This window comes from Notolepis coatsorum (genome assembly GCF_963971535.1).
Source record: "Notolepis coatsorum genome assembly, chromosome: 3".
NCBI lineage: Eukaryota > Metazoa > Chordata > Actinopteri > Aulopiformes > Paralepididae > Notolepis > Notolepis coatsorum.
Window position 1 is genome coordinate 169,511,756 of NC_140167.1, and position 26,964 is coordinate 169,538,719.

The 26,964-nt window shown below is 43.0% G+C and overlaps 1 protein-coding gene across 2 annotated transcripts in view; it reads right to left on the reverse strand.

The window, feature by feature from the left end:
* The window catches only part of wdfy2 (WD repeat and FYVE domain containing 2), a 135,871-nt gene extending 120,002 nt beyond the window's left edge, over positions 1–15,869 (reverse strand). For both annotated transcript variants that reach the window (XM_084310045.1, XM_084310044.1), the window contains exons 1-3: positions 15,630–15,869; positions 14,346–14,413; positions 6,733–6,806 (exon numbers count right to left, since the gene is read on the reverse strand). In XM_084310045.1, coding sequence (XP_084166171.1) covers positions 6,733–6,806; positions 14,346–14,413; positions 15,630–15,763 — 276 coding nt within the window. In that variant the 5' untranslated portion in view covers positions 15,764–15,869. The remainder of the gene's footprint in view (positions 1–6,732; positions 6,807–14,345; positions 14,414–15,629) is intronic.
* Positions 15,870–26,964: the final 11,095 nt, after the last annotated feature.

Below are 26,964 nucleotides of genomic sequence, written 5' to 3' on the forward strand. Positions count from 1 at the left end.
AGAGGGAATATACAGTAGATGAAAGAAAGCATAGGGAGACCGGAGGTGGAGGAGAGCAGAGAGATGGGTGAGAGAGAGAGAGATGGAGAGTGATATGAAGTGAAAGAGAGAGGGGGGAGAGAGAAAAGAGGGATTATGTCAAAGAATGGGGAGAGATAGAGGAAGAGCCGGAGAGAGAGAGATAGAGGAAGAGCCGGAGAGAGATAGAGGGAGAGCCGGGAGAGAGAGAGAGAGATATAGAGGAAGAGCTGGAGAGAGAGAGAGAGAGAGAGAGAGATTTGTGGTTTGAGGTAATCTGCTTCACAGAGTTTAGGCCTACTACTGTAGGTATAGTTCTATAGTTCAGTTGACAGTATACTCTGGAGGTAGAACTGTCATCTGGTAATCTGAAGGTTCCCTGTTCGATCCCGGCTCCTCCTCCTCCTCCCCTGGCGGAGTGGTGAAGTGTCCTTGAGCAAGACACTTAACCCCCTAACTGCTCCCGATGAGCAGGTCGGCACCTTGCATGGTCGCCTCCGCCGTCAGTGTGTGAATGATACATTTATATGTATATACATATCTGTCTGAATATGGTAGCATGTACAATCATGCTGTATATATATATATATATATTTATTATTACCGTATATATATACATCTAACCTGCATATAATCATTTTTACATATCTGTAGATACTATATCTACTCTTACTAGTTACACTGCTGGCCGCCTGTACGTTAATGCCAAGCAAGCAGTGCAAAAATGCTTCCGCATTCGTCACCGCACGCTAGTGCGGTAAAGCGCCCTTCTTTTCAGACAAATGCTACCGTGCGTGCACCGGCGGCGGCGTGCTCGCTCAGGTGCGTGCGTGCGCCGGCGTGCTCGCGCGAGGTGCCCGCGCATGCGACACGAGCGGAGCTCAATATATATAAGTCACCGCCCCATATTCAGTATCTACCAATAGCTCAATTGGCAAGGACACATGGCTGTGGATCCTATGGCTTGTTTGCTGGCGAGTTCGAATCCCATCGAAAATATTTTTTAACGTGATTTTTTTTTAACGTGTATTCTTTCGCCGATTAAGGTTAGGCATTGTTTCGGAGTTGGTTAAGGTTAGAACGGTTAAGTTTAGGCGCTGTTAAGGAGCTGGTTAAGGTTAGAGTTTGTCAAAGAGAATGGCAATATAATTTCTATGGTTAAGGTTAAGGTTAGGCATTGTTTCGGAGTTGGTTAAGGTTAGAACGGTTAAGTTTAGGCGTTGTTAAGGAGCTGGTTAAGGTTAGAGTTTGTCAAAGAGAATGGCAATAGACAGCCTATTTCCGCACGACCTGGGCGCTGGGCGGCGGAAAATGAAAGGCGCATTACTGCATGCCACTACGGTAAATTTTTGCACTGCTTGCTTGGCATAAAGCTACACGCCTGCTGGCCAGTATGACTTACTACCCTAGTGTCTTTATACCTGTATCACTGTAAATATTAATACTACAACTCTGTACATACATCTGACTAGCACTATTACTCAGTAAGTAGTACCAATTTATATATTTCATACCCAGTTTAATCACCTGTACATTGTATATTGCACTTTACTGTTACATTTGCACTCTGGTTGTATGCCAAATTTATTTCCGTTGTACTGTACTTGTGCTGTATGATGATTGACAATACATTTGAATCTAATCTAATCTAATATGTGAGTGAATGTGTGAGTGAATAGGTGTGTGTGTGTGTGTGTGAATAGGAGTGTGAGTGAATAGGTATGTGAGTGAATAGGTGTGTGAGTGAATGTGTGTGTGAGTGAATAGGTGTGAGTGAATAGATGTGCAAGTGGATGTGTGAGTGAATATGTGTGTGAGTGGATTTGTGAGTGAATGGATGTGTGAGTGAATAGGTGTGTGAGTGAATGTCTGGCAAAATCTGTTGCCAGAACATAAAAAAAAATGTGTACTTGCCAACGAGCGACCCCACTGTCACCTACCCACGAAACTACTTTGGGTCGCGACCCGTAGTTTGAGAACCGCTGGTTTAAACCTCTCTTTTTTCTAGGGCCTAGTTGTTTAAAGCAAACAACTAGCCTAAACTGTTGCAACAAAAAGCTAACCTGCCTCTAGTCATGTATATAAATAGAGAGGCCTAAGCAGTGCAGTCAGACTCAGTCATAGCCAAGGGTACTAAATAAAACATCACTCACAACTTATGACTGTGGCTCCAGACTGAAATATCTTCAAGTTATTTAGCGGCCTTTGTTGTTCCACGTAAAAAGTCATTTTGAACAGCACTGCTCATCGTCTCTTTTAAATTTGAAGGTGGAAATTACAATCTCTGTTCGAAGCATTTTCTGCACTTTGCTGTTCCCAAAGTCCGAACAGAAATGGGAAAGAAAGCTTTTAGGTTTTCCGCACCTACTGCATGGAACAATCCGATCTGAAAATTCAAAGCTTGGTAACCCTGAATGTATTTAAGACTATGGTGAAGCCTATTGTAACCAGGTTTTCTGTGTGCAAATCTGATCAATTTGTAATGTTACTTTTATCTGTAATGTCTGTGTTTATTTTGAAACTTTGTGTTGCTGCTATTCTTGGCCAGGTCTCCCTTGTAAAAGAGATCCTGGATCTCAAAATGGGACAAACCTGGTTAAATAAAGGCTAAATAAAAATAGGCTGCAAGGCTACACCCTTTATACGTTACAACAGGGTGCCTCAGAGAAGAGCATGTTCAAAGGTCATCCCCGGTCTACAGCCCGCGTTCAAACCTGGGTTTTGCATTCACATTTACATTTAGTCATTAAGCTGACGGGTACAACTCTTTCAGCTGAGTAACAATGTTCATCAAAGTGTTGAAACTGCAGTGCTGCAGTGTTGAGTGCATAGTAGTGGAGACATGTTAATATAGTAGGAAGAGTGCATGGTAGTAGAGACATGTTAGTAGGAACTAGGAAGAGTGCATGATAGTAGAAGACAGTAAGAAGGTTAGTGTTTTTTTTCTTCTTTTTCCTTGTTTTTTTCTTTCATTTCAGATATTGATTGAAGAAGTGTCTTTTTAGTCGACGCCGAAAGATTGCTCGGGTTTCGGCTGTCCTAACTGTGGTGGGAAGTTCGTTCCACCATTGTGAAGCGAGGAGCGAGAATAGGCGGCTTCTCTTTGATGACCCTTCCGGAGCTCGGATAGGAGTGGGTCTGAGAAGTGAGAAGATGCAGAGCGGAGATGTCTTGAGGGCGAATTACATAATGTGATGGAGCGCATGCAGTGTTTCCATTAGAATTTACAATGTCACTGTGACCCTCATCTTCCCCCTCGAATGTATATATTTTCTTTTATGATCTCTGTCTCTTAAACAGTACTGTATATTTGTATATCTTGTATGTCATAAATGTCTGGATGTAACAGTACTGTATATGTGTATGTCGTGTATGTCATGATGAATTGAAAATGGGGGACCCTGATGTAAACAAGACGAAAGTCTTTCTCTGGTCTGCATCCCCTTAACATGTTTGTTTATTAAGCTGTACTGTATTATACCCATTCTGCAATCCGTTAATAAAATGTTCAATCAATCAATCTGCACCTTTGTCTACACTGTTTATTTTTCTCGCGTTTTTATATTCAGAGTGAATATAAAAAAGTATCTCTCTCTCTCTGGTTTTAAGTTAATAAGGAGGTGAGATGATCTGCGCACACCAATGGGAACTGAAGATATGGGAAACGCAATGCAGATAATAAAACCACCCTCCAGGTGATAGCAATACAATTAGTTGGAAACATTTTATGAAATTGTATTTTCCAAGCAATAGAAGGATGTATAAAACACAAGGTCAAACCATGATCCGTATAATATAACCGATAAGGCATACAGACTCTCGTCTGCACTTTTGTTTACACTGTTTATTATTCTCATATTTTTATATTCAGAGTTAATTATACTGTTATACGGTTTATTTCTCATATTTTATATATTCAGATCAAATTGTATTGCCTATATTTATGTCTTTTTACCCTGCCCATTCCTGTACCTCCACTCCCCCCTCCCCATGCTGCCCGAATTTCCCCAAGGGGATCAATAAAGGAATATCTTATCTTATGCAGATACTATAAACTAGAAAAACATTCTGCACTTCACTGTTACATTTGCACTCCGGTTGGATACCAAACTTATTTTCGTTCGTACTGTACTCGCGCTGTATGATGACAATACATTTGAATCTAATCTAAATCGAAAGAATGTTAACAGCCACAACAAGACCCCAGAGGACATGACACACAGTTGACTCAGCGGCCCTTGGATGTCGGCCCAGGACATTAGTACACATATCGTATGCATATCGTATATGTCACAAATGTAACAGTACTATATACCTGTATGTCCGTATGTCATAAATGTCATGATGCCATGTATGTTGTGTATGTCATAAATGTCACTATGAATTGAAAATAGTGGACCCTGATGTAATGTCTCTGGTCTGCATCCCCTTAACAATTGCGTGTATTGAGCCGTACTGTATTGTACCCATTCTGCAATCTGTTAAATAAAGTTTTCATTCATTCATTCATTCATTCATTCATTCATTCATTCATTCATTCATTCCAGACGTGGTCCGAGTGATCGCATCTCGATGCGTCCTCCATGTGTCTCGGGTGCAGTCACACATGTAATTAGAGCTGTCCACTCCATGCGATTGGATCACCTGGCTGAGACGCATTTTAACGCCAAGTCTGAACAGGGCCTATACGACCAGAGTGAGCTGTCGGCGACCCGACAGAACTCCCTTCAATGCGTTCCTTTCCATACGCTGGAGAGGCAAGTCGTCATTTTACCCATGTAACTACGTAGGAATGTCTGACCAATGACTGTCTGACTACCCCCTAAACTGAACGGACTACAACGCATAACGAATGAGGTATATCACGCCAGTTAGGGTACCTTATGTATACTGCACCTGTGTATACTGTATACTTTAATTACTCATCGTATATATTTAGATTCTAGTGTTTATTGTAACCATATTTAGTGTAATGTATAATATAACTGATAGGGCATACAGACCCTCATCTGCACCTTTGATCACACTGCCTACTTGTTCAGATGCGTATATACTCAGTTAATTATATTGTTTACACTGCTTATTTTAACTTTTCTACTGTACTATAATTTGATTGCCTGTATTTATGTCTTTCTACTATTACCCTACTCATACCTGTAACCTCCCCCATGCTGCTATGATCCATGGCCTGGGATCATCCTGCTTTTCTTTCTTATTTGGTTGATGAGTTATGCATCAATAACGACCACCGTTTCTGCTATAAATATGAGTTTCAAGCTACATTTTCACAACTGATCTAAAATCAGGATATGATTTAAAATTCCTCATGTATTCAAACATATAAAAACACATTTCATTCATGTTTCTACCTTGTTTAGTCAAAAATATATGCACTTAAATAGATTTCAGCCTGGCACTGGCGGCCATGTTGGATTTCTCAATTTTGAGGCCTTATTTGACATTTTTGAGCTTGGTATATAGCAGATTTGGATTCAGCACCCCTTAATACCCCTAGAAATGTTGTGTACCAAAAATAAACACGAAATGCCTTCAGGGTTATGATTTTCTGAAAATGTATGATGAAAGTCTATGATGCCTGAATTTCCCCAAGGGGATCAATAAAGGAATATCTTATCTTACCCAGATACCATCAACTAGAAAAGCATTCTGTCTGTACCACCGAGGAAGACGGGTGTCCCCTGCTCTCCTCTTTAAGATCTTCCTTTCAGTGAGTCCATAAAGAGTTATACCCCTTCTGGACCGCTGCACGGCGCCACAGCTGGTCCTAGGGCTGGGCGATATGGCCAAAAACGTTATCGCGATAAAATTATAAAATTATTTTCATATAACTCGATATCGATAATTATCGTCGATATAATGTCTGTCAAGTTTAATTAACTTGTTATGCCCGGCGCCGATGGACGGGCTATTAATAGACTTGTTTTGCTGATGCAAATGTCTCGAGAGTCGAGTTGATGTCGTCATCAGTCCATGCACGTTAGCAGTTAGCCAGAGGAAGCGGAGTATCTCATGACAATGTACTAAATATGACCCTAAAATACTCTGTTCCGCCCCAATACATTGCAACGACGTCCACCGTATATACCCCACACTACTATAACAGTTACCCTCAGAATTCAAAACACACACCAACTCGGCAGGTAAACTGTAAAATAGCGCCGTGCAAGCTAATTATCCTAGCCAGCCTCATTTACAAGCGGTGTATTCCATGACAATGTACTAAATATGACCATAAAATACTCTGTTCCGCCCCAATACATTGCAACGACGTCCACCGTATACCCCACACTACTATAACAGTTACCCTCAGAATTCAAAACACACACCAACTCGGCCGCTAAATTATAAAATAGCGCCGTGCAAGCTAATTAGCCTAGCCAGCCTTGTTTACGAGTCCTACCTCCGGTTCTCCTTCCGGGTCTCCTTCCGCTGTCGGCCATCTCCTTCACTGATTGGTTGTTAGTGCGTGTGCTCATATCCAAGCTTGGAAAATCGATATATCGAAACTTTGCGACCACGTTTCATGTTTATTTCGAGGAAATAATTTATCGCGATAGTTATCGTTATCGTTTTATCGCCCAGCCCTAGCTGGTCCCAACTGAAACGGCATGAAAGCACGACGGCCCTGGGACCGGTTTGAGTTCAGGGAAGAAAGACAGGGAAGGGAAGTCCGCTCATGGCGGTACTACTTACAGAGACGGTTCCGGTGTCCATACCCACTAGCAGCCTCCTGGTCTCTGGGTTAAAGGACATACAGGAACAGGAGTCTGGGGAGACAAGGAAGCAAACTATCATTACACATGGGCAAAACAGAGTCCATTCTCTTCGGTTCAAATAACAAACTCAGCAAGACCGACGGCTTCTCAGTTACAGTGGGTGACAATATTGTCACAAGGAAAGATGAAATTACCTACCTGGCTGGGTTCCATCCTAGAGGCTAATCTTTCCTGTGACAAAATGGCATCCAATGTAATAAAAAAAGTCAACCAACGAACTCGATTCTTGTACCGGATCTCCTCTCTGGTAAACAAGAATACCCTGAAGACTCTGGCAGGAGCACTCATTCAAGGGTACTACGACTATGCTTGCACCTCATGGTACCAAAGCACCTCAAAGGCACTAAAAAACAAATTACAAACATCTCAAAACAAACTAGTCAGACTACTGCTTGACCTGACTCCTAGAACCCACCTCACCCCTGCCCACTTTGACTACAGGGGATGGCTTAGAGTAGATGACAGAGTACAGCAACTTGCAATGGGCCTGGTCTACAAGATACACTACACGACCAAGGTACCCATGTACATGTCAAAATACTTCCCAAAGGTCAGTGAATACCACGATCACAACACCATAGGGAGCTCCACAAATCATGTTAAACCCAGATTCGGCTCAAACAAGGGACTAAACACGTTTCGCAATTATGCCACATCAATGTGGAACGCCCTACACAAAGCTGTAAAGGAATGTGAATAACTACCCACTTTCAAAAACACACTCAAAGAACACCTACGGGAGACTGCAATTTGAAACTGGCCCCAAGTATGGCTTTGTCAGTATTCCAATGTACAGTGTACAGTGTCCCCCACCCCCCCCCCACCCACCTCCAATGTACAGCCCCCCCCCCCCCCCCCCCCCCCCCACCCAACCCCACCTACCCAACCTCCTCCAATGTACAGTTTCTACGTCAAATGTATATACACTCTTTTTCTGGACACTTTTTGTATCACAAACAGTACTGTATTTGCAAATCTGGTATGTCATAAATGTATAGATGTAGCAGTACTGTCTATCTGCATGTCGTGTGTCATATATGTTATGATGAATTGAAAATGGGGGACCCTGATGTAAACAAGACGAAAGTCTTTCTCTGGTCTGCATCCCCTTAACAATTGTATGTATTGAGCTGTACTGTACTGTACCCATTCTGCAATCTGTTAATAAACTTTTCAATCAATCAAAGCATAAACACGTTCAGGGCTTATTTTTTTTTTTAACAAGATGGAGTCGCAACTAGGGAGTAGTCGGTAAAAAATGTGCGATAAAGAAAGCCATTGGCTGTAACTTCCCGCAACCTAAAAACTGTATTTCAATAAAATAGCTAACAAATCCAAATAAGTTATTTATTTAAGTACAGCGTATAAGGTATAAACTGGCCCCAAGCCTTCACTCCAAACATTTGTATTTATTTATTATTATTTTTCTTATTAAAACACATAGTGGCGTTGCACCTCTATACCATTGTTTAGGGAAAGCCCTAATGTATGCTTGCTTGCTCTCTGTCTCTCATATTCAGTGGGAAATGTAACTGATGAGGATGAGGGCAGTCTGCTAAGAAAGCAGATAGGACTCATATCCGTCCTATGAAACCACATGCGTCTAATCCTTACAGGTGTGCGATCTGCGAAGATGCATCAATTATTCAGTACGCGCTCATCCATATTCATGGCGTATTTGGTTACGCTGTGAAACAAACCTAGGCAGTGGTTTATCTCGTTTAAAAACTGGCCCAGATGTGGGAACGGATGCTAGAGGGATGTTCAGATGGCCACTCGGGACTCGCGGGCTCTCGAAACAAAGACAATGGAACTGGGAAGTGTATTCAGGTCATTTCAGGCTTCCATGGGTGGCAACCCATTGGACATTAAAGATGTCATCTCTATGGACGTTGTGGATATTCCTTTACCGTGTGTGTGTTGCCCTATGAATGAATGAATGATCATAAATACATATTATATACATATATATAGTGCTGTTCTCTACACTTTAGACCAGTGGAGGTTTCTCTATGACAACACGTGAAACACAAATTCACTCATAATTAATAATTATTATTAATTTACATATACCTATATATATATATAAAAAAAAAAACTATATATATATATATTTTTTTTTTAATTATTATTATTATTATTTTTTTATTATAAATGTTTTCCTCTGTAAAAAAAATTCCAGTGAAAAAAAAAATTGCCAAAATTGACAGCTCTGAGCAGGCCTGCACTGCAGTAATTATTCGTGAAGAAAACTTCACAGGTGTGACCCATTGTTAAATAAATAATAAATAACAGCGAATCAAAATAGGCTATTAACTTCATCTAAGCACGGTCTGTGCAGTTAAACTCTTGCCATTGAATGGAGGGTTGATTGATTGACAGCCCTTGACATCCAATACACAGAGGTTGAATATGATTGGCAGCCTTGCAAATCCAATCAGAGATTGCTGCATTGCAAAGTCAAAACGGGTCCAGCTGCATGTCCGGAGGATAGGTTTAGCTCGGGCCAATCTCAAGTTTCTCAAGTTTCTTTATTAGTTGTCATACAGAAGTACAGAATACTTTTATACAAAATGTAACATAAAGAAGCATTTTGTATAAAAGTATTTTGTACTTCTGTATGACAACTAATAAAGAAACTTGAGAAACTTGAGATTGGCCCGAGCTAAACCTATCCTCCGGACATGCAGCTGGACCCGTTTTGACTATGTGAAAGTTGAGACTATGAGAAAGTTGTTGTTTAGTAGTTAGTAAGATGTACAGCTATAACAAGTCAAGTCAGGCTAAATTAAACTTTGCACCAACATTAGGACCGAAGTATAAACCAGCAACTGAGCAACATGAAGAAGTGGACTTATGCATCTGGATCAGAAAAAACGTTGTGGATGAAAAAGTAAGTAGGCTACAGTGCTTGTATGCTAACAGTAGCTAGCCAGCTTAGCCTACATCACAATGATAATCACCAAGCTAACTTACTGTACACTCTGTAGGGCTGGGCAATTAATCGAAACAGAATCGCGATATCGATTCATAGACCTATGCAATCTCATTTCTAAGTTATGATTTTTTATTTATTTTTTTTACTTTTTAAATTATTTTATCTGGGTTGAACATGATTTGTGGAACTCCCTCTGGTGTTGTGGTCGTGGTATTCACTGACCTTTGGGAAGTATTTCGACATGCACATGGGTATCTTAGTGGTGTAGTGTATCTTGTAGACCAGGCCCATTGCAAGTTGCTGTACTCTGTCGTCTACTCTAAGCCATCCTAGGTTGTCAAAGTGGACAGGGGTGAGGTGGGTTTTAGGAGTAAGGTCAAGCAGTAGTCTGACCAGTTTGTTTTGTGATGTTTGTAATCTTGTTTTTAGTGCCTTTGAGGTGCTTTGGTACCATGAGGTGCAAGCATAGTCGTAGTACCCTTGAATGAGTGCTCCTGTTAGAGTCTTCAAGGTATTCTTGTTTACCAGAGAGGAGATCCGGTACAGGAATCTAGTTTGTTGGTTGACTTAGTTTTATTACATTGGATCCCATTTTGTCACAGGAAAGATTTGCCTCTATAGGATGGAACCCAGGTAGGTAATTTCATCTTTCCTTTTAAGATAAGATAAGATATTCCTTTATTGATCCCCTTGGGGAAATTCAGGCATCATGCATGGGGGAAGGGGGGGGGGGGGGGGGTGAAGAGGGGGGGGGGGTACAGGTAGTGAAAACAACACAAGCAGTGTAAACAAATAGGTCAATATAATTTACTATCTAACTAACTGAAATATACATTATTCATTATTCACAGTATCCACATAAGGTGCAGTATGCATAAGGTAGTGTTATTGTCCTACTTGGGTTCCTATTAGTTCTAGGTCGATGTCTGGCAGCAGTCGCTGCCCACTGTTGTGGAGCCTGATGGCCACTGGTATGAAGGACTGTCCGAGGCGGTTAGTTGAGTGTCGGGGGGGTATGAGTCTGTGGCTTCCTTGTCACCTTCACCTAATATGTTTTGATCTGGTCAGGTGCGCTGTCACCTAAAATGTTTTGATCTGATCAGGTGCGCTGTCAACTAATATGTTTTGATCTGGTCAGGTGCGCTGTCACCTAATATGATTTCATCAGGTCAGGTGCGCTGTCACCTAATATGATTTCATCTGGTCAGGTGCGCTGTCACCTAATATGTTTTCATCTGGTCATGTCCGCTGTCACCTAATGTTAATATGTTTTCATCTGTGTCCACTGACCACTGACACACAGTGGGGGATGTTTTAAAAATATTATTTAATATATAATATAATAATTTGTGCTTCACCTAAAAATTTGGTCAGCAGCCTCCTCTGCTTTAGACTCAAAGCGCTCCCCACAATGTAGGGTGGAAATTGCCTCCTTCACCACCACTGGTAGCACCCAACCATGGGCTTATGAAGGCTCAATGGCTGCCATACACTGACACACATCACACTACACAATGGCTGAATGGCTTAGGGACAGGGATTAATATCAGCCAATTAAGGGGGAGGGATGATTAGGTGGCCTTGATGTCAAAGACCTGATTGGGAATTTGGCCAGGAACGTTGGAGAACCCCCTACTATTTGCGATAGGCGCCCTGGGTTCTTTAACAACCGAATTCAGTCAGGACCTCGGTTTTAACGTCTCATCCGAAGGACAGCACTCGCAGCTGTAAGGTGTCCCTATCACCGTAACAGGGGCATTGTTACTGACAACAAGTCCAGAGGACAGAGTGCTCCCTGCTGGACAACAACGCCACCAGGTCCAGACGACAGAGTGCTCCCTGCTGGACAACAACACCACCACCACTTTCCAACAACGGCCTTGACCGGGGCTCGAACCGGTGACATTCCGATCATGAATGTGGAGCTCTACTCATGTAGCCATGCTGCTGGACGCTATGATCAGCTGGGTGGTAACTTGTTGGACAACATTGATGCCATCTCCATGTACGGTCATGCCCTGTTGTCGCTGCTGACCTGTTATGCCTTTCTATGATTTTCCTTGTATTGTTTACATTTAGCTGATGCTTTTATCCAGTGACTTACAAGTTCTGTACGACAAGTCATCAGGAAGGGCACAACTCTATCAGCTGAGTAACAATGTTCATCAAAGTGTTGAGTGCTACAGTGTAGGTTAGTATATTAGGACAAGTGCATGAAGGACTGAGAATAGGCGGCTTCTCCTTGATGACCCTCCCGGAGCTTGGATAGGAGTGGGTCTGAGACGGCCAGAAGATGCAGAGCGTAGGGGTCTTGAGGGTGTGTAGTTAGAGACCATTGACCATTATTATCGCCATTCTTTTTTTTTTATATTATTTTCCAAATCAACACCACATTGTACCATTAGGGATTGATAATTGTATATAAATGTCCATCTTATATAAATTCATACTCAGTGTACAGTCAGAGACAAAGATAAAAAAAATTGTCTGTGTTCGCAAAAATAACTATAATTACTCCCTTATTGTATTTTATTTATATTTTTTTTTTATCCACTTTTTCTCCTTATCTTCTATTTTTCTCCCATCCCAATTTCGTATCGCCAATTCTCCCCTTCAATTCTCTCCTCCCCTGTCTTGAACGTTGCTAGACCATGCCTCCCACTGGTCGGCTGTAGTGAGGATAGAAGCCTTGCATCACGTGTCCCCTCCGGTACACGAGGAGGCAGCCTGTCGCATCTTTTCACCAGACAGCGCGGACTCTCAGTGGCGAAGAGTAACGCGTGGGAGGCTCACGCTGCCCCCGATACTACCTGTCTCTGCTGTACAGGCGTCACCCGACCGACCTGTAGGAGTCGCTGTCCACAACGTCCAATCCCCACCCATCGACTTTCCACCCGCTACCTCTGCCAATTGAGATAGTATGACGACTGGCCCAAGCCGCAGGCAATGCTGACTCGGGGAGTCGAGACCGGAGTCTCTTGCATTGGTGACGAGCGCAATCTCCGCTACGCCACCCAGCCGCCTTGTATTTATCTTTTTATTGTGATTTGTATTTATCCACTTCAACACCTATTGCATGTCTGGCCATGCTAATTGGAGAGATTGAATTGCCCATCTAAGATTTCTTCCATTTTTTCCCCACAATAAAGGTTTATTTTTTTCTGTGGGAGTGTTGCCTCATTTTCTGAGGGTTAATCCAGGGGGTGTTGTCTGCGAAGCCCATTGAGATGTGTAATGTGATTTTGGGCCATAAAAATAAATCTGATTAACACATTCTCTGCCACCACTTTGATCATCCTAAACCATTCTCTGCCAGTACTGTAAGTCTATGGAGATGTTCACCTTCTTTGCAGGGCTATATCTTTTTAAATTGTATTGCTAAATTGACATTACTATGGCCCATTCAACATCGATTAGCTATCGTTCAGGATGGAGGAACGTTTTACTTTTTCATTCACACATTCATACGAAAATACCGTCTAGAGTATAAATATGTTATCGTTTTCTGCAGTATTTCCTAGAACGTGAGATATAGACATAAATGCATATATTAGATTATCAAATGCTGTTTGATACCGATCAACGTTATATATTAAACATTTCAACTGTACATGGTCCTAAGCGTTATGACTGATCATCCGCGGGTGAGGGGGGGGGGGGGGGGGGGGGGGGGGGTCGTTTATAATTCCGTGACCGACGTTAAATGATTTATGTAGTATGGGTGATATATAGATCAGAGCAGTTTGTATCAAAAATGATAAAGAAAAACGCTAAAACTCACGGCAGCTTCCTCGTAGCATTGAGCGATGAGAGTGGAGCAAACAGATCCCAGTTATGTGATGTGGATCGATGCGATCCAGTTCCGGTTTGTATAATACTAATATACGCCCAAATCATGTGGATTATTGAGTTATGGCAAATATTCATATCCACGGTGTATGTCTTGAGTCCAGGGACGATAAACGAGTGGCCGGACGGAATAGGGAGACGCACCGGTATCACAAGAGATCCACTTCCGGTTGCAATTCGCCGATCAGCCACCAGGTGGCAGTATTGAAGCGTTGCAGAGTTGTGATGGCTCCCGCAGCATATGACAAGGCTCTGTGAGTGAAATATGAACTTGAAACACGTCGTACGCCGTTATTGGCAGAATTCGCATGAACTTGAAACCCGTCATACGACGTGATTGGCGGGAAAAGTGTTAATAATATATTTCTTATATTAAATGTAGCTCAAACATACAGCCCAGGGTTCCTTGAGTTTGCTCTGAACTAGGAAAAACTGCTTCTTCTTCTGCTGCATTTAAAAGTATGATCTCCTACCACTGTGTGTCGACTTGTAACTGTCTTAGCTGATTTTGTATAGTTTATTCTTATTTATTGTGCCTATATGTATTAAATTGCTTCTAAACTACGTCTTGTTCTGTAAGCTTGTCGTCGCTGAATGAGGGTAACCTCAGTGTCTTACGAGTTTAAATAAATCTCTCTCTCTCTCTCCCTCCCTCTCTCTCTCTCTCTCCCTCTCTCCCTCTCTCTCCCTCTCTCTCTCCCTCTCCCTCTTTGAAATCAAATGAAGGGTTAAAGCTGACTTACTTGGCATTGTTTGGTAGACACTGGGCCAGTACTGGCCACTGTCCCGCTTCAGCCATACACGGATTGTCCTGTGGGGGTTAGGTGAAGAAGACGTTTGTGAACCGGATGCTCGTGTACACTCCAGGAAAACAAAAAAAAGCACACAGCCTCCAGGCAAAGGAAGATGCCTCTCCTTGGGATACGTAGGTGAGAAAAAGCGCACGTATCCCACTAACCTAGATAAGACGGCCACGCTTCTGCACAACTCAGCTAAGCCTAGCCTTAGACCTGTAATAAGTCTCCCAAAGAGGAAACGTATGCTTCTGCTTATCGAGACTATTTTTGGTCATGGGTCTTTGGTGGACTAGTACCAATTTATTTTTAATAATAACAAGGCGGCCAAAGTATCATATCACAATATTTTTGAATTTTTGACGGTATAACAGTATTTCGTTTTCCGGTACAAATTACAATGTGATATGACATTTAAAAAAAAATTTAATCATGGTACAATTTCATTCAAAATTATCAATTTTCTTTTACTGTTTTAATTCCACTGCAAGGACAAAAAAATATGATTAACTTACTAAATATAATATGAGGAATTGTAAAAATTCATACCTTTGCATGGATCCATAATGGTGTATCATATTCGGTATACCGCCTAGGCCCCAGCCCTGTTTCATATGACCCTATTTGAGATTATGACTATATGCAAAATACTATAGCATCTATTAAAAATTATCGGCCTAATCAAAAGAATCACAGGCGCAAATAGGAAGTGATTGATTGGTTGGAGATTAATTAGTAAACCTAGTGAGGAAAACCATGAAATAATGTAGTGCACGATTATAAACGTTGCAAGCATATGCATATGAAGTATTTGATTATTTTATTATTTTATTTGATGACTGGTTATTCTTTTCATTCCTAGTTTAGGTTGTTTCACGAAATAGCTTTCAAAAGGCCGAGGCGGACAGAGATATCACAGGTTCAATAACATTACGAGCAATGACCAAATTTGAATGAGAACACTGGCTTCAGTGGGAGAATCTAGCAACGCTGCAAAGTCACATATAATGTACATTATTACAGTGAAATGCTTGGTTCTGTATGAGCCCCCTGAGATTGTGCTGCATACAGTAAAAAGTCAAATGAATAAAGGCCAAACACTATACAAAATACAAACTAAAGTACAACCCAAAGTACAAAGTGAAGTACAAAATGCAAACAGTAAAGTAGTACAAATGCAAGCTTTTTAAAATGCAAAAAAATGCAAGAATGATACCGGATCACACCGTTTACCTGTCTTCGGAGACGCTGATGACCCCGTCTTCCTTCGGAATGATCACGGCCGTGTTCACAACATCTTGGAAAGCCTCGATTTTGCTCAGCAGAACGGGCTTCCGAGTCTGCGGTTTGGGGATTTCGGCCGCCATGGGAGACGCACAAAGATCCTTCTCCGTGTTTGTCTCTCGGTACGTAACATAACATAACACCCTAATCAAACGGCATAGCTGGCGATGATGAGTCGGGAGTTGCACCGAGCTTAGCTTAGCATGCACTCTGCAGAAAGTGGTGTTGTGACAGCCAGAGACGCTGCCTGTCAGCTGACAGGACATAGACGCACAGTCAACGGGAGGCGTGTAGCTTAATCCCAGCGGAAGAGTCGCAGAACGCTTCCGCATTCTTCGCCGCACGCCAGTACGGTAATGCGCATTTCCTTTTCCTTCGCCCAGGTGCTCGCGAGGTGCTCGCGAGGTGCCCGCGAGGTGCTCGCGCGCGCATGCGCATGAGATCCCCGCTTGTTTCGACACATATTAACACGCTTTGGTTCATATTAATCACGCTTTGGTTCATATTCTTTGGTTCATATTAATCATATTAATCACATACACGTGATGGACGCAGCAGGCGATCACTGCTACTGTTATTCAGCCGCGCCGAGGTACATGCATTTGTAGTCACAGGAGAGAAACCGTGTATTCAAAGAAAGCTATTCAAATAGTCTTTGAATCTAAATATACTTTCTTTGTAAAATTTGTCATAATGTAGCATTTGTGTGTGTAACGTACTGTAAAAAATAAATGTTTTTCACAGGAAATTCACTTCTCTGGTCTGCATCCCCTTAACAACCTAGGATGGCTTAGAGTAGACGACAGAGTACAGCAACTTGCAATGGGCCTGGTCTACAAGATACACTATACGACCGGGGTGCCCATGTACATGTCAAAATACTTCCCAAAGGTCAGTGAATACCACAACCACTACACCAGAGGAAGCTCAACAAATCATGTTAAACCCAGATTCGGCTCAAACAAGGGACTAAACACGTTTCGCAATTATGCCACAACAATGTGGAACGCCCTACCCAAAGCTGTAAAGGAATGTGAATCCCTGCCCACATTCAAAACCGCCCTTAAAGAGCACCTACGGGAGGCTGCAATTCGAAACTGGCCACCGTAAATGCCCAAAACCCCCACCACCTCCTAATAGACAGTCTCCTCCCCACCGTATGTATATTTCCCTCCCACCCACCCACCCCCTCCTAATGTACAGTCCCCTCCCCATCATATGTATATACTCTGTCAGGATCTAGGGGTAACAGTACTGTATATTTGAATACCGCCTATGTCACAAATGTATCAGTACTAAATACCTATATGTCCCTATGCCATAAATGTCATGTATGTTGTGTATGTCATAAATGTCTATATGAATTGAAAATGGGGGACCCTGATGGAAACAAGACAAACGTCTTTCTCAGGTCTGCATCCCCTTAACAATTGTATGTATTGAGCCGTACTGTATTGTACCCATTCTGCAATCTGTTAAATAAAGTTTTCATTCATTCATTCATTCAACAATTGTGTGTATTGAGCCGTACTGTATTGTACCCATTCTGCAATCTGTTATTTTCATTCAATCAATTTCATTCAATCAATTTTATGAATGACCGAAAAAACAAGACCGAAAAGTTGACAGCTGCGTTGTGTTATCGTTACAATGTACAGGGAAATAACATTATGGCGTTGCGAGTGAATCGCGTCGCGATAATATACATGTATTCCATAATATGTAAAGTACAGTTGACAGCGAGTGAATCGCGTCGCGATAATATACATGTATTCCATAATATGTAAAGTACAGTTGACAGCTGCGTTGTCCTCGTTTGGATAATATGTAAAGTACATATCAATCAATCATGTACCTCGGCGCGGCTGAATAACAGTAGCAGTGATCGCCTGCGTCCATCGCGTGTATATATGTGTGCTAATATGGCGCGTTAGCGTTAATATGTGATTAATATGAACCAAAGCGTGTTAATATGTGATTAATATGATCGCCTGCTGCGTCCATCGCGTGTATATATGTGTGCTAATATGGCGCGTTAGTATGAACCAAAGCGTGTTAATATGTGATTAATATGAACCAAAGCGTGTTAATATGTGATTAATATGAACCAAAGCGGCGAACCAAGCGGGGATCTCATTCGCCTGGGCGAAGGAAAAGGAAATGCGCATTACCGTTGCGTGCGGCGAAGAATGCGGAAGCGTTCTGCGACTCTTCCGCTGGGATTAAGCTACACGCCAACGGGAGAGCTGTCAAGTTTCTGCAAATAAGGAGTCACTTCCTGTTACATTTCGCTTGAACGTCACACTAAAAGTTCAAGTTCAAGTTCAAGTTTATTTGTTTCATTTGTCACATAATGTACATTATGGTGAATAATGCTTGGTTCTGTATGAGCCCCTTGAGAATGTGCTTCATACAGTAAAAAGGTCAAACGAATAAAGGCCAAACACTATGCAAAATATACAATATACAAACTAAAGTACAAAATTAAGTACAAAATGCAAACAATGAAGTACAAAATGCAAACTTTTTTTAAATGCAAAAATGAGGTAGGGATGTAGTGCAATGATTAGATTCAAATGCATTGTCATTATACAGCACAGCACAGTACAACGAAAAGAAGTTTGGCATCCAACCAGAGTGCAAATGTAACAGTAAATGTTTTGCTGATGATCTAAAACATGGGGAAATTAACATTATTCATTCCATCAGAATGGAATACATATTATTACAATTATAAATATATATTAATCTCTATAGTTATAGCCTCTGTGGAAACCTGTGAGTGTGTGTTAGTGTAACGGAGGTCCGTGAGTATATCCACAGTCACGATGGACTTCATGTGTTGTTTTGTGACCCCTCTGCACAAAAAGGGCAGCAAATTAGACCCAGGCAACTACCGCCCTGTTTCTATTCTCACCTCCATCTCGAAAGTCATGGAAAAAATAGTCTACGAACAGGTCGAAAAGTACCTAGCGGAAAAAAATCTAATCTACGAATTCCAATCTGGCTTCAGAACATCCCACTCCACTGACACATGCCTTCTCTATTTGAATGACCACATCAAACAAGAGGTGGACGCAGGCAAATACTGCGGCATGGTCATGCTGGACCTACAAAAGGCCTTTGACACGGTCAATCACTCCATTCTGATTGACAAGCTAAAAGCAATTGGTTTTGATAGTCTATCAGTGAGCTGGATGCAATCCTACCTTGAGGGGAGGGAACAGATGGTGGAGGTAAACGGTACCCTATCCCCCCCCCTCACAGTGAGCTGTGGTGTTCCACAAGGAAGCATACTAGGACCGCTACTGTTCTTAATTTATGCAAATGACATGTCGTCAGCTTGTGACTGCAACTTGTTCCTGTTTGCGGACGACTCAGCCCTGCTGGTCTCTGACAAGAACAAGTTACAGGTTGAAAAAACCCTCAGCTCGGAACTAGGCAGAATCTGCATATGGCTCGCTGATAACAAACTATCATTACACATGGGCAAAACAGAGTCCATTCTCTTCGGTTCAAATAACAAACTCAGCAAGACCGACAGCTTCTCAGTTACAGTGGGTGACAATATTGTCACAAGGAAAGATGAAATTACCTACCTGGGTTCCATCCTAGAGGCTAATCTCTCCTGTGACAAAATGGCATCCAATGTAATAAAAAAAGTCAACCAACGAACTCGATTCTTGTACCGGATCTCCTCTCTGGTAAACAAGAATACCCTGAAGACTCTGGCAGGAGCACTCATTCAGGGGTACTACGACTATGCTTGCACCTCGTGGTACCAAAGCACCTCAAAGGCGCTAAAAACAAAATTACAAACATCTCAAAACAAACTGGTCAGACTACTGCTTGACCTTACTCCTAGAACCCACCTCACCCCTGCCCACTTTGACAACCTAGGATGGCTTAGAGTAGACGACAGAGTACAGCAACTTGCAATGGGCCTGGTCTACAAGATACACTACATGACCAAGGTACCCATGTACATGTCAAAATACTTCCCAAAGGTCAGTGAATACCACGATCACAACACCAGAGGGAGCTCCACAAATCATGTTAAACCCAGATTCGGCTCAAATAAGGGACTAAACACGTTTCGCAATTATGCCACATCAATGTGGAACGCCCTACCCAAAGCTGTAAAGGAATGTGGATCACTACCCACTTTCAAAACCTCTCTCAAGGGACACCTACGGGAGACTGCAATTCAACACTGGCCCCTGTAAATATCCTAACCCAACCCCCTCCAATGTACAGTCATTTACCTAGTATGGTTTTGTCAATAGTCCAATGTACAATTTTGTTTGTTTATACAGTGTCTCCTCCCCCCCCCCCCTCAATGTACAGTTTTGCTTGTTTATACAGTGTGCCCCCCCCCCCCCAACCACCTCCAATGTAAATTACCCAGTATGGTTGTCAATATCCCAATGTACCCAACACCCCCCACCCAACCTCCTCCAATGTACAGTTTCTACGTCAAATGTATATACTCCCTTTTCTTGTCTCCTTCTGTATCACAAACAGTACTGTATTTGCAAATCTGGTATGTCATAAATGTATAGATGTAGCAGTACTGACTATCTGTATGTCATGTATGTCATATATGTCCTGATGAATTGAAAATGGGGGACCCTGATGTAAACAAGACGAAAGTCTTTCTCTGGTCTGCATCCCCTTAACAATTGTGTGTATTGAGCTGTACTGTATTGTACCCATTCTGCAATCTGTTAATAAAGTTTTCAATCAATCAATCAAAGTGACTGTGGCACGTAGTGGTACTGCAAGTAAACTCACCTCTTGGTAGTGGACTGCGATGTCGCCCGCGGTGCGGGAGACTGGGGTTCGACTCCCACTCAGGGCATGTCAAATGAGACCGGTTTCATGGCTGAGCATCTCGCTCTGCCTTTATGGAACTCATCCGTTGCTCATAGTACAGAATGTACTTGCTGAAAAAACTTTCTCTTGCACCTTTACATCTACCACCGCCACGCCCCCACCTCCGGTCCCATAAATCCCGGGGTGGTGCCCATACTTCCTCCTTCCGAGGCTGAATTTCACATGAGAAAACAGCCTAGGGTCCTCAGGGCTCGAAAGCGAGATGCTCAGCCAGTATTCATATAACTAGGGTTATAGGATAACCTTCGTTATATTTCATTACTGGCATTCGCGTCTCGCTCTGCCTTTATGGAACTAAAGGCGGAGCAGGGCGCGTAGCCACTGATATATGTACCCCCTGAGGTCCCTTACGACCATCAAGGCGGAGTGGAGGGTCATATCCCCACACTCGTCCTAATGAGGAGCTGGAGGATAGGACTCTGATCCACTATGCGTAAAAGGGCACAGCTACCCTAGAACGCACAGCCGCTGACGAGACAGTACTCTCCCCTCTGGTTTGGGGCGTGGAAGGCCTGGGTCACATAGGCCGCTGACAACTCCGCTGATAAACCAAAAAGTCCATCCTCGGAGGGCACCTGCCCTTTTGAGCCTCATAAAAAAATGCCCTTTAAATTCCAACTGAAAAATGTCAGGATAGAAACAAAATATTAGGTAAAGAGAGAGAGATGCCCCGTATTCCATTGCAGTTTGCACAGCCTCCTCAGCGTGCCTCTCCGCGGACCTATATATACATTTACATTTACATTTTGTCATTTAGCTGACGCTTTCATCCAAAGCGACTTACAAGTTCTGTATGACAAGTCATCAGGAAGGGTACAACTCTATCAGCTGAGTAACAATGTGTATCAAAGTGTTGAGTGCTACAGTGTAGGTTAGTTTATTAGTTAGGGTTAGATTTGAATTTTTTTAATCTTATAAAAAATTTAGATTTTTGATTTCAGATAATGTTTGAAGAAGTGCGTCTTTAGTCGACGGCGAAAGATTGGACGGGTTTCGGCTGTCCTAACTGGGGTGGGTAGTTAATTCCACCATTGTGGGGCAAGGACTGAGAATAGGCGACTTCTCTTTGATGACCCTCCCGGAGCTCGGATAGGAGTAGGTCTGAGGCGGCCAAAAGATGCAGAGCGTAGGGGTCTTGAGGGTGTGTAGTTAGAGACCATTGACCGGAGGTAGGCAGGAGCGGTTCCCTTTGCTGCACGGTATGCCAGGTCGAGGGCCTTGAAGCGGATTCGTGCAGCAATGGGGAGCCAGTGCAGGTCCCTAAGAAGTGGGGTGACATGGGCCGACTTCGGTAGGTTTGAGATCAGGCGAGCCGCTGCGTTCTGAATGAGTTGAAGAGGCTTGGTGGCAGTGGCCGGGAGGCCAGCGAGCAGTGTGTTGCTGTAGTCGAGGCGGGAGATGACTGTTGATTGGACGAGGAGTTGGGTGGCTTCTTTTGTCAGGAAGGGGCGGATCCTTCTGACGTTTCTCAGGAGGAATCTGCAGGTTCTGGTTGTCGCTGCGATGTGAGCAGGGAAGTTCAACTGGTCGTCGAGGACAACACCAAGGTTCTTGGCGGTCGGGGACGCGGTCACAGCTACATTCTCAACTGTGATGGAAAGGTCGGTCAGGGGTGAGGATTTGGCCGGCAGGTGGAGCAATTCTGTTTAGCTTAGGTTCAGTTTGAGGTGGTTGGTCGTCATCCAGGCGGAGATGTCGGACAGACAGGCCGAGATCCGCTCAGAGACGTGGATATCTGAGGGAGGGAAGGAGAAAAAGAGTTGAGTATCATCGGCATAACAATGATACGAGAAGCCATGAGACGTGCTAATGTTACCCAGTGATTTAGTGTAGAGGGAGAAGTGAAGGGGTCCTAGGACCGAGCCCTGGGGGACACCCGTCCACAGGGGGCGGGTGGCCGACAGGGTCCCTCTCCATGACACTTGGTAGGAGCGATCATTGAGGTATGATGTCAGCCATGTCAGTGCAGAGCCAGCCACTCCCATTCCTGCGAGGGCCGCGAGGAGGATCTGATGGTTGACTGTGTCGAAGGCTGCAGATAGATCTAGGAGAATCAGGACAGAGGAGAGGCCTTTCGCTTTTGCTAAGTGATGTGCCTCTGTGACCACAATGAGGGCCGTTTCTGTGGAGTGGCCAGTCCGGAAGCCTGACTGATTAGGGTCTAGGAGGTCATTCTGTAAGAGATAAGCAGTAAGTTGGTTGGATACAGCACGTTCAAGTGTTTTAGAAAGAAAGGAGAGAAGAGAGACAGGACGATAGTTGCCTATGTCGGTGGGGTTCAGGTTTTCTTTTTTTTATGAGCGGTGTGACTCTGGCTTGTTTTAGGGAGGTGGGGACCACCCCCGAGTTGAGGGAGGAGTTGATGGTTGCAGTTAGGAATGGGAGGATGTCCGGTGCTATCGTCTGGAGGAGTGGGGAGGGTAGCTGGTCCAGCTGGCATGTAGTCGGACGGTTCAACGTTACCAGTGTCAGGGTCTCGGCTTCTGTAATGGGAGAGAAAGATGACAGAGTGAAGGATTCAGTATTTGGAATGGGTGGGGGTTGGGAGAAGGAGCTACGGATGTTCTCCACTTTTTCCTCAAAGAAGATCACAAAGTCTTCGGCAGAGAAAGATGAGGGAGGAGGGGGTGGGAGGGAGTGAGGAGAGAGGACATGGTAGCATGCAGTTTGCGAAGTTTCTTGGCAGAGGCCTCAATCCTATGGTGAAAGAAAGAAGCTTTGGCATTAGTAATGGTTTTGGAGAATGTTAACAAGAGGTTGTGATATGTGTCGATGTCAGCAGTGAGGCGTGACTTTCTATACTTCCTCTCAGCCGCTCTCAGGACCTGTCTTTGTTCTCTCACTGAGTGAGAAGGATATGAAGGAATGGTCAGATACATGCAGGCAAGTTACCGTGGTGTTAATGATGCTGGATTTATGGGAAAATATGAGATCCAAGGAGTTGCCTGCTTTGTGGGTGGGAGGCATGGCAGTGGGAGTCAGGTCAAAGGATTGTAGGAGGGAGACCACTGTGGCTGACTGAGATGAGTCAGGCAGGTTGAATTCGCCCAATAGAAGGAGGGGGGTACCATCTTCCGGCAAGGAGCTTAGAAGCATGTCCAGCTCATCTGGGAAGTGATCGAGCGGACCTGGAGGGCGATAGAGTGTAACAATGGTGAGATTGAAAGGATTAGAGACTGCATGATATTCGAGAGAGGAGAGTGACAGTTCTGGGAGTGGTGTTAAGTTTGTATCCCATGAAGGAGATGTCATGAGGCAAGTGCCTCCACCCCGTCTGGAAGGTCGAGGTGTGTGAGTGAAGTTATAGTTTGTAGATAAGGCTGCAGGTGTTGATGAGTTATTGGGGGTTATCCATAGCGTGGGTGGTGATGATGATGATGATAGAAACCGCTGTGGCGCATACAGTTGAATGCTGGTATTACACTCACTGAGGGACAAGAAGTCAAGTCCGATGTGATTTGGGAATCTCAAATACAAATCGGGATTGGAATAAAAAAGGCATTTATATTAAACAATACAGAATATACAGGATCGGCTGGGTGGCGCAGCGGACATTGCGCTCGTCACCAACGCATGAGACACCAGGTTCGAATCCGGCTGTCGGCGTTGCCTCCGGCTTGGGCCGGCCGTCATACTAACTCAATTGGCAGAGTTAGCGGGTGGAAGTCGATGGGTGTTAATCTGGACGTTGTGGACAGCGACTCCTACAGGTCGGTTGGGGGACGCCTGCACAGCAGAGACAGGAAATGGCGGGGGTAGTGTGAGCCTCCCACACGTTACACCTCGCCAATGAGAGTCCGCGCTGGCAGGTGAAAAGATGTGACAGGGGGAGCTCCCGTAGCTCACCGCATATCTCTGCGCTATTTCTGCGTCGGGGAAAACCGTGCTCGTCACGGATCTGGGGGACACGAGTTCGATTCCCGGACCCGCCATCATTTCTCAGAATGTCTTCCCCTGCTCTACATCCCATTTCAACCTGTTTCTGTCGGTCATGCTTGACCAGAAAAGCGATAAACGCTAAAAAAATAAAGTAAAAAAAAAAAAAAAAAAAAGAGATGTGACAGGCTGCCTCCTCGTGTATCGGAGGGGACACGTGATGCAAGGCTTCTATCCTCCCTACAACCGGCCAGTGGGGGGCATATGCGAGCAACGTTCAAGACAGGGGAGGGGAGAATTGGCACAGCGAAATTGGGATGGGAGAAAAATAGAAAAAATAGGAGAAAAAATTGATACAAAAAAAATACAGAATATACAGCACTTCATGGGGTCTGTAGGGTATAGCACTTATTCCCTCCCCCCTGAACATTTATGGAGATGTATGGGCCTTTTAAGTCAGTGATAAAAGTGTCTTTCAAGGATAAGTGCGCTCCTGCACTGATTATTATAGTTCAATATTCAATATTTGATCACCAAAACCCCCCAAAAAGCATAAAAAGGAATTTGAATGAATGAATGAAAACGTTTATTTTTGAACATGTATTCTCCATATTCCTCCAAACAATTACGGTATCTAGCTCCGTCAAACAGAACAATCATAACAACAACAAATTGTTTTTTTAAACAATTAAAAAAAACATTAAAAAAATGAATTATAAACGAAAAGTCAAGAGCAATGTATTTAGTTAGCAGACATGTCCAAAAAAGGAGTAGAGGGAAGCTAAGCTTATTGATCCCTACCCCCTTACATTTACATTTGTTCTTCCATAAATTTTACTAGATATAACATAATTTAGTATAATACAATATAGAATATACTTTTACTTATAGTACGAAAAGAAAAAGAAAACTTGATTCACTTGACAGCAGTGAATACAGTACAGAACTACATAACACAATATAGCATAACTTTGTTTATCCTCATTACTCATTTCTGTATTTCTCTAATGTATATTTTTTAAGATGCTTTTTAAATTGTGCCATATGTTTACTCAGTTTGATGTATTCGGGTAAATTATTCCACAACTTCACTCCACAAACAGATATGCACATGCTTTTCAGCGTAGTGTGTACCATTGGTTGTTTAAGATTCCCTCTCCCTCTTAAGTTATATTCTCCTTCCCTGTCTCTGAACCATTTTTGAATGTTGCCTGGGATTAGTTTGTATCTGGCTTTGTATACAATGAGGGCAGTTTTGAAATCAACTGTACCATTTGATTTGGTAGTTTTTGGTGCGACATTAACAGACAGACAATTACAGTGGAATAAAATAAAATGGAATATAAACTAAATTAGAATAGAAGCATCAATACAATAGAATATAATTATTAAAAAGAAAATAGGCCAGGGCTATTGTACAGTTGCCCACTAGTGGCAGCATCATGCAAAAAGACTGTCAGAGCAGAGGAAGGGAGGCTGGATTGTACATTGTTGAATAAGTACAATACCTTCCTTGGTTTCCCCGTCGGTTGATGTTTAGTTCCCCGTGTGGATGGGACCTGGTTTCGAATCCAGGTGGGTTAGGAAAAGAACAGGGGTGGCAGGCTGGCAGCTGTTGGTGAGCAGTGGCCTTTAGTCAGATTTCTGCTAACAACACCCGTGTGCTGTGCTTTTATTTTGAAAAGTAAATACTCTTTGCCTGTAAAGCCGGAATTTATTTGTGTGGAGATGCGCGGAGGCAAACCGCCAATGTTTTTCCTCCTACTTTTGCGGAAGTGAAGATATTTTCCTAGGGACACGATTATGCAAATTATGTTGCTCAATCATGTACATTTGGTCCAGTGTCATGTTGAACAGTTCTCTTGCCACAGGGATGTGCGTGTGATGATGAGTCCTGACTCCTCCGTGAAAAAGACACTTTGCAGCACCCGCTGTTAGGGATCGCCCAATAGTCATCCAATTTATGAAATAATATCTACGAGAATATCAACTATAGAATAATCACCACAGCGTGCGTGTTTTCATTGTCTCCGTTGATGCTCCCACGGAAGACAAACAACATTCAAATGCAGAATTATGACTGCAGGGTGTGTGTGTGTGCGTGTGTGTGTGAGAGAGAGATCAATAATTTGCTGTGATTAGCAAACCACGGATTAATTCAGATAATTTCAGTAATCTTTTTGTCATCATATTAATACTTGTGTTTATTTGCGATTGTCTGCATTACTGTGTGTGTCTAGGGTTTAGTTGTCTTGGGGGTTCAGCTTTCCTCAGTCTTCAACTGGGGGTGCCGTCTCACACAGTAGCCTACACACGTGCAATAATAGAATAGAATAGAATATAGTATAATAGAAGTACTTTATTAACCCCGAGGGAAATTCAGCACCACAGATCGCTCACAATAAACATTTAGGTAGTCAAAAATAAAAATAAATAAGAATAAACAGTCAAAGATGTACATTCTAAAATAATACAGTCCAGAGATATACTGTACTAAAATGTAAGATGAACT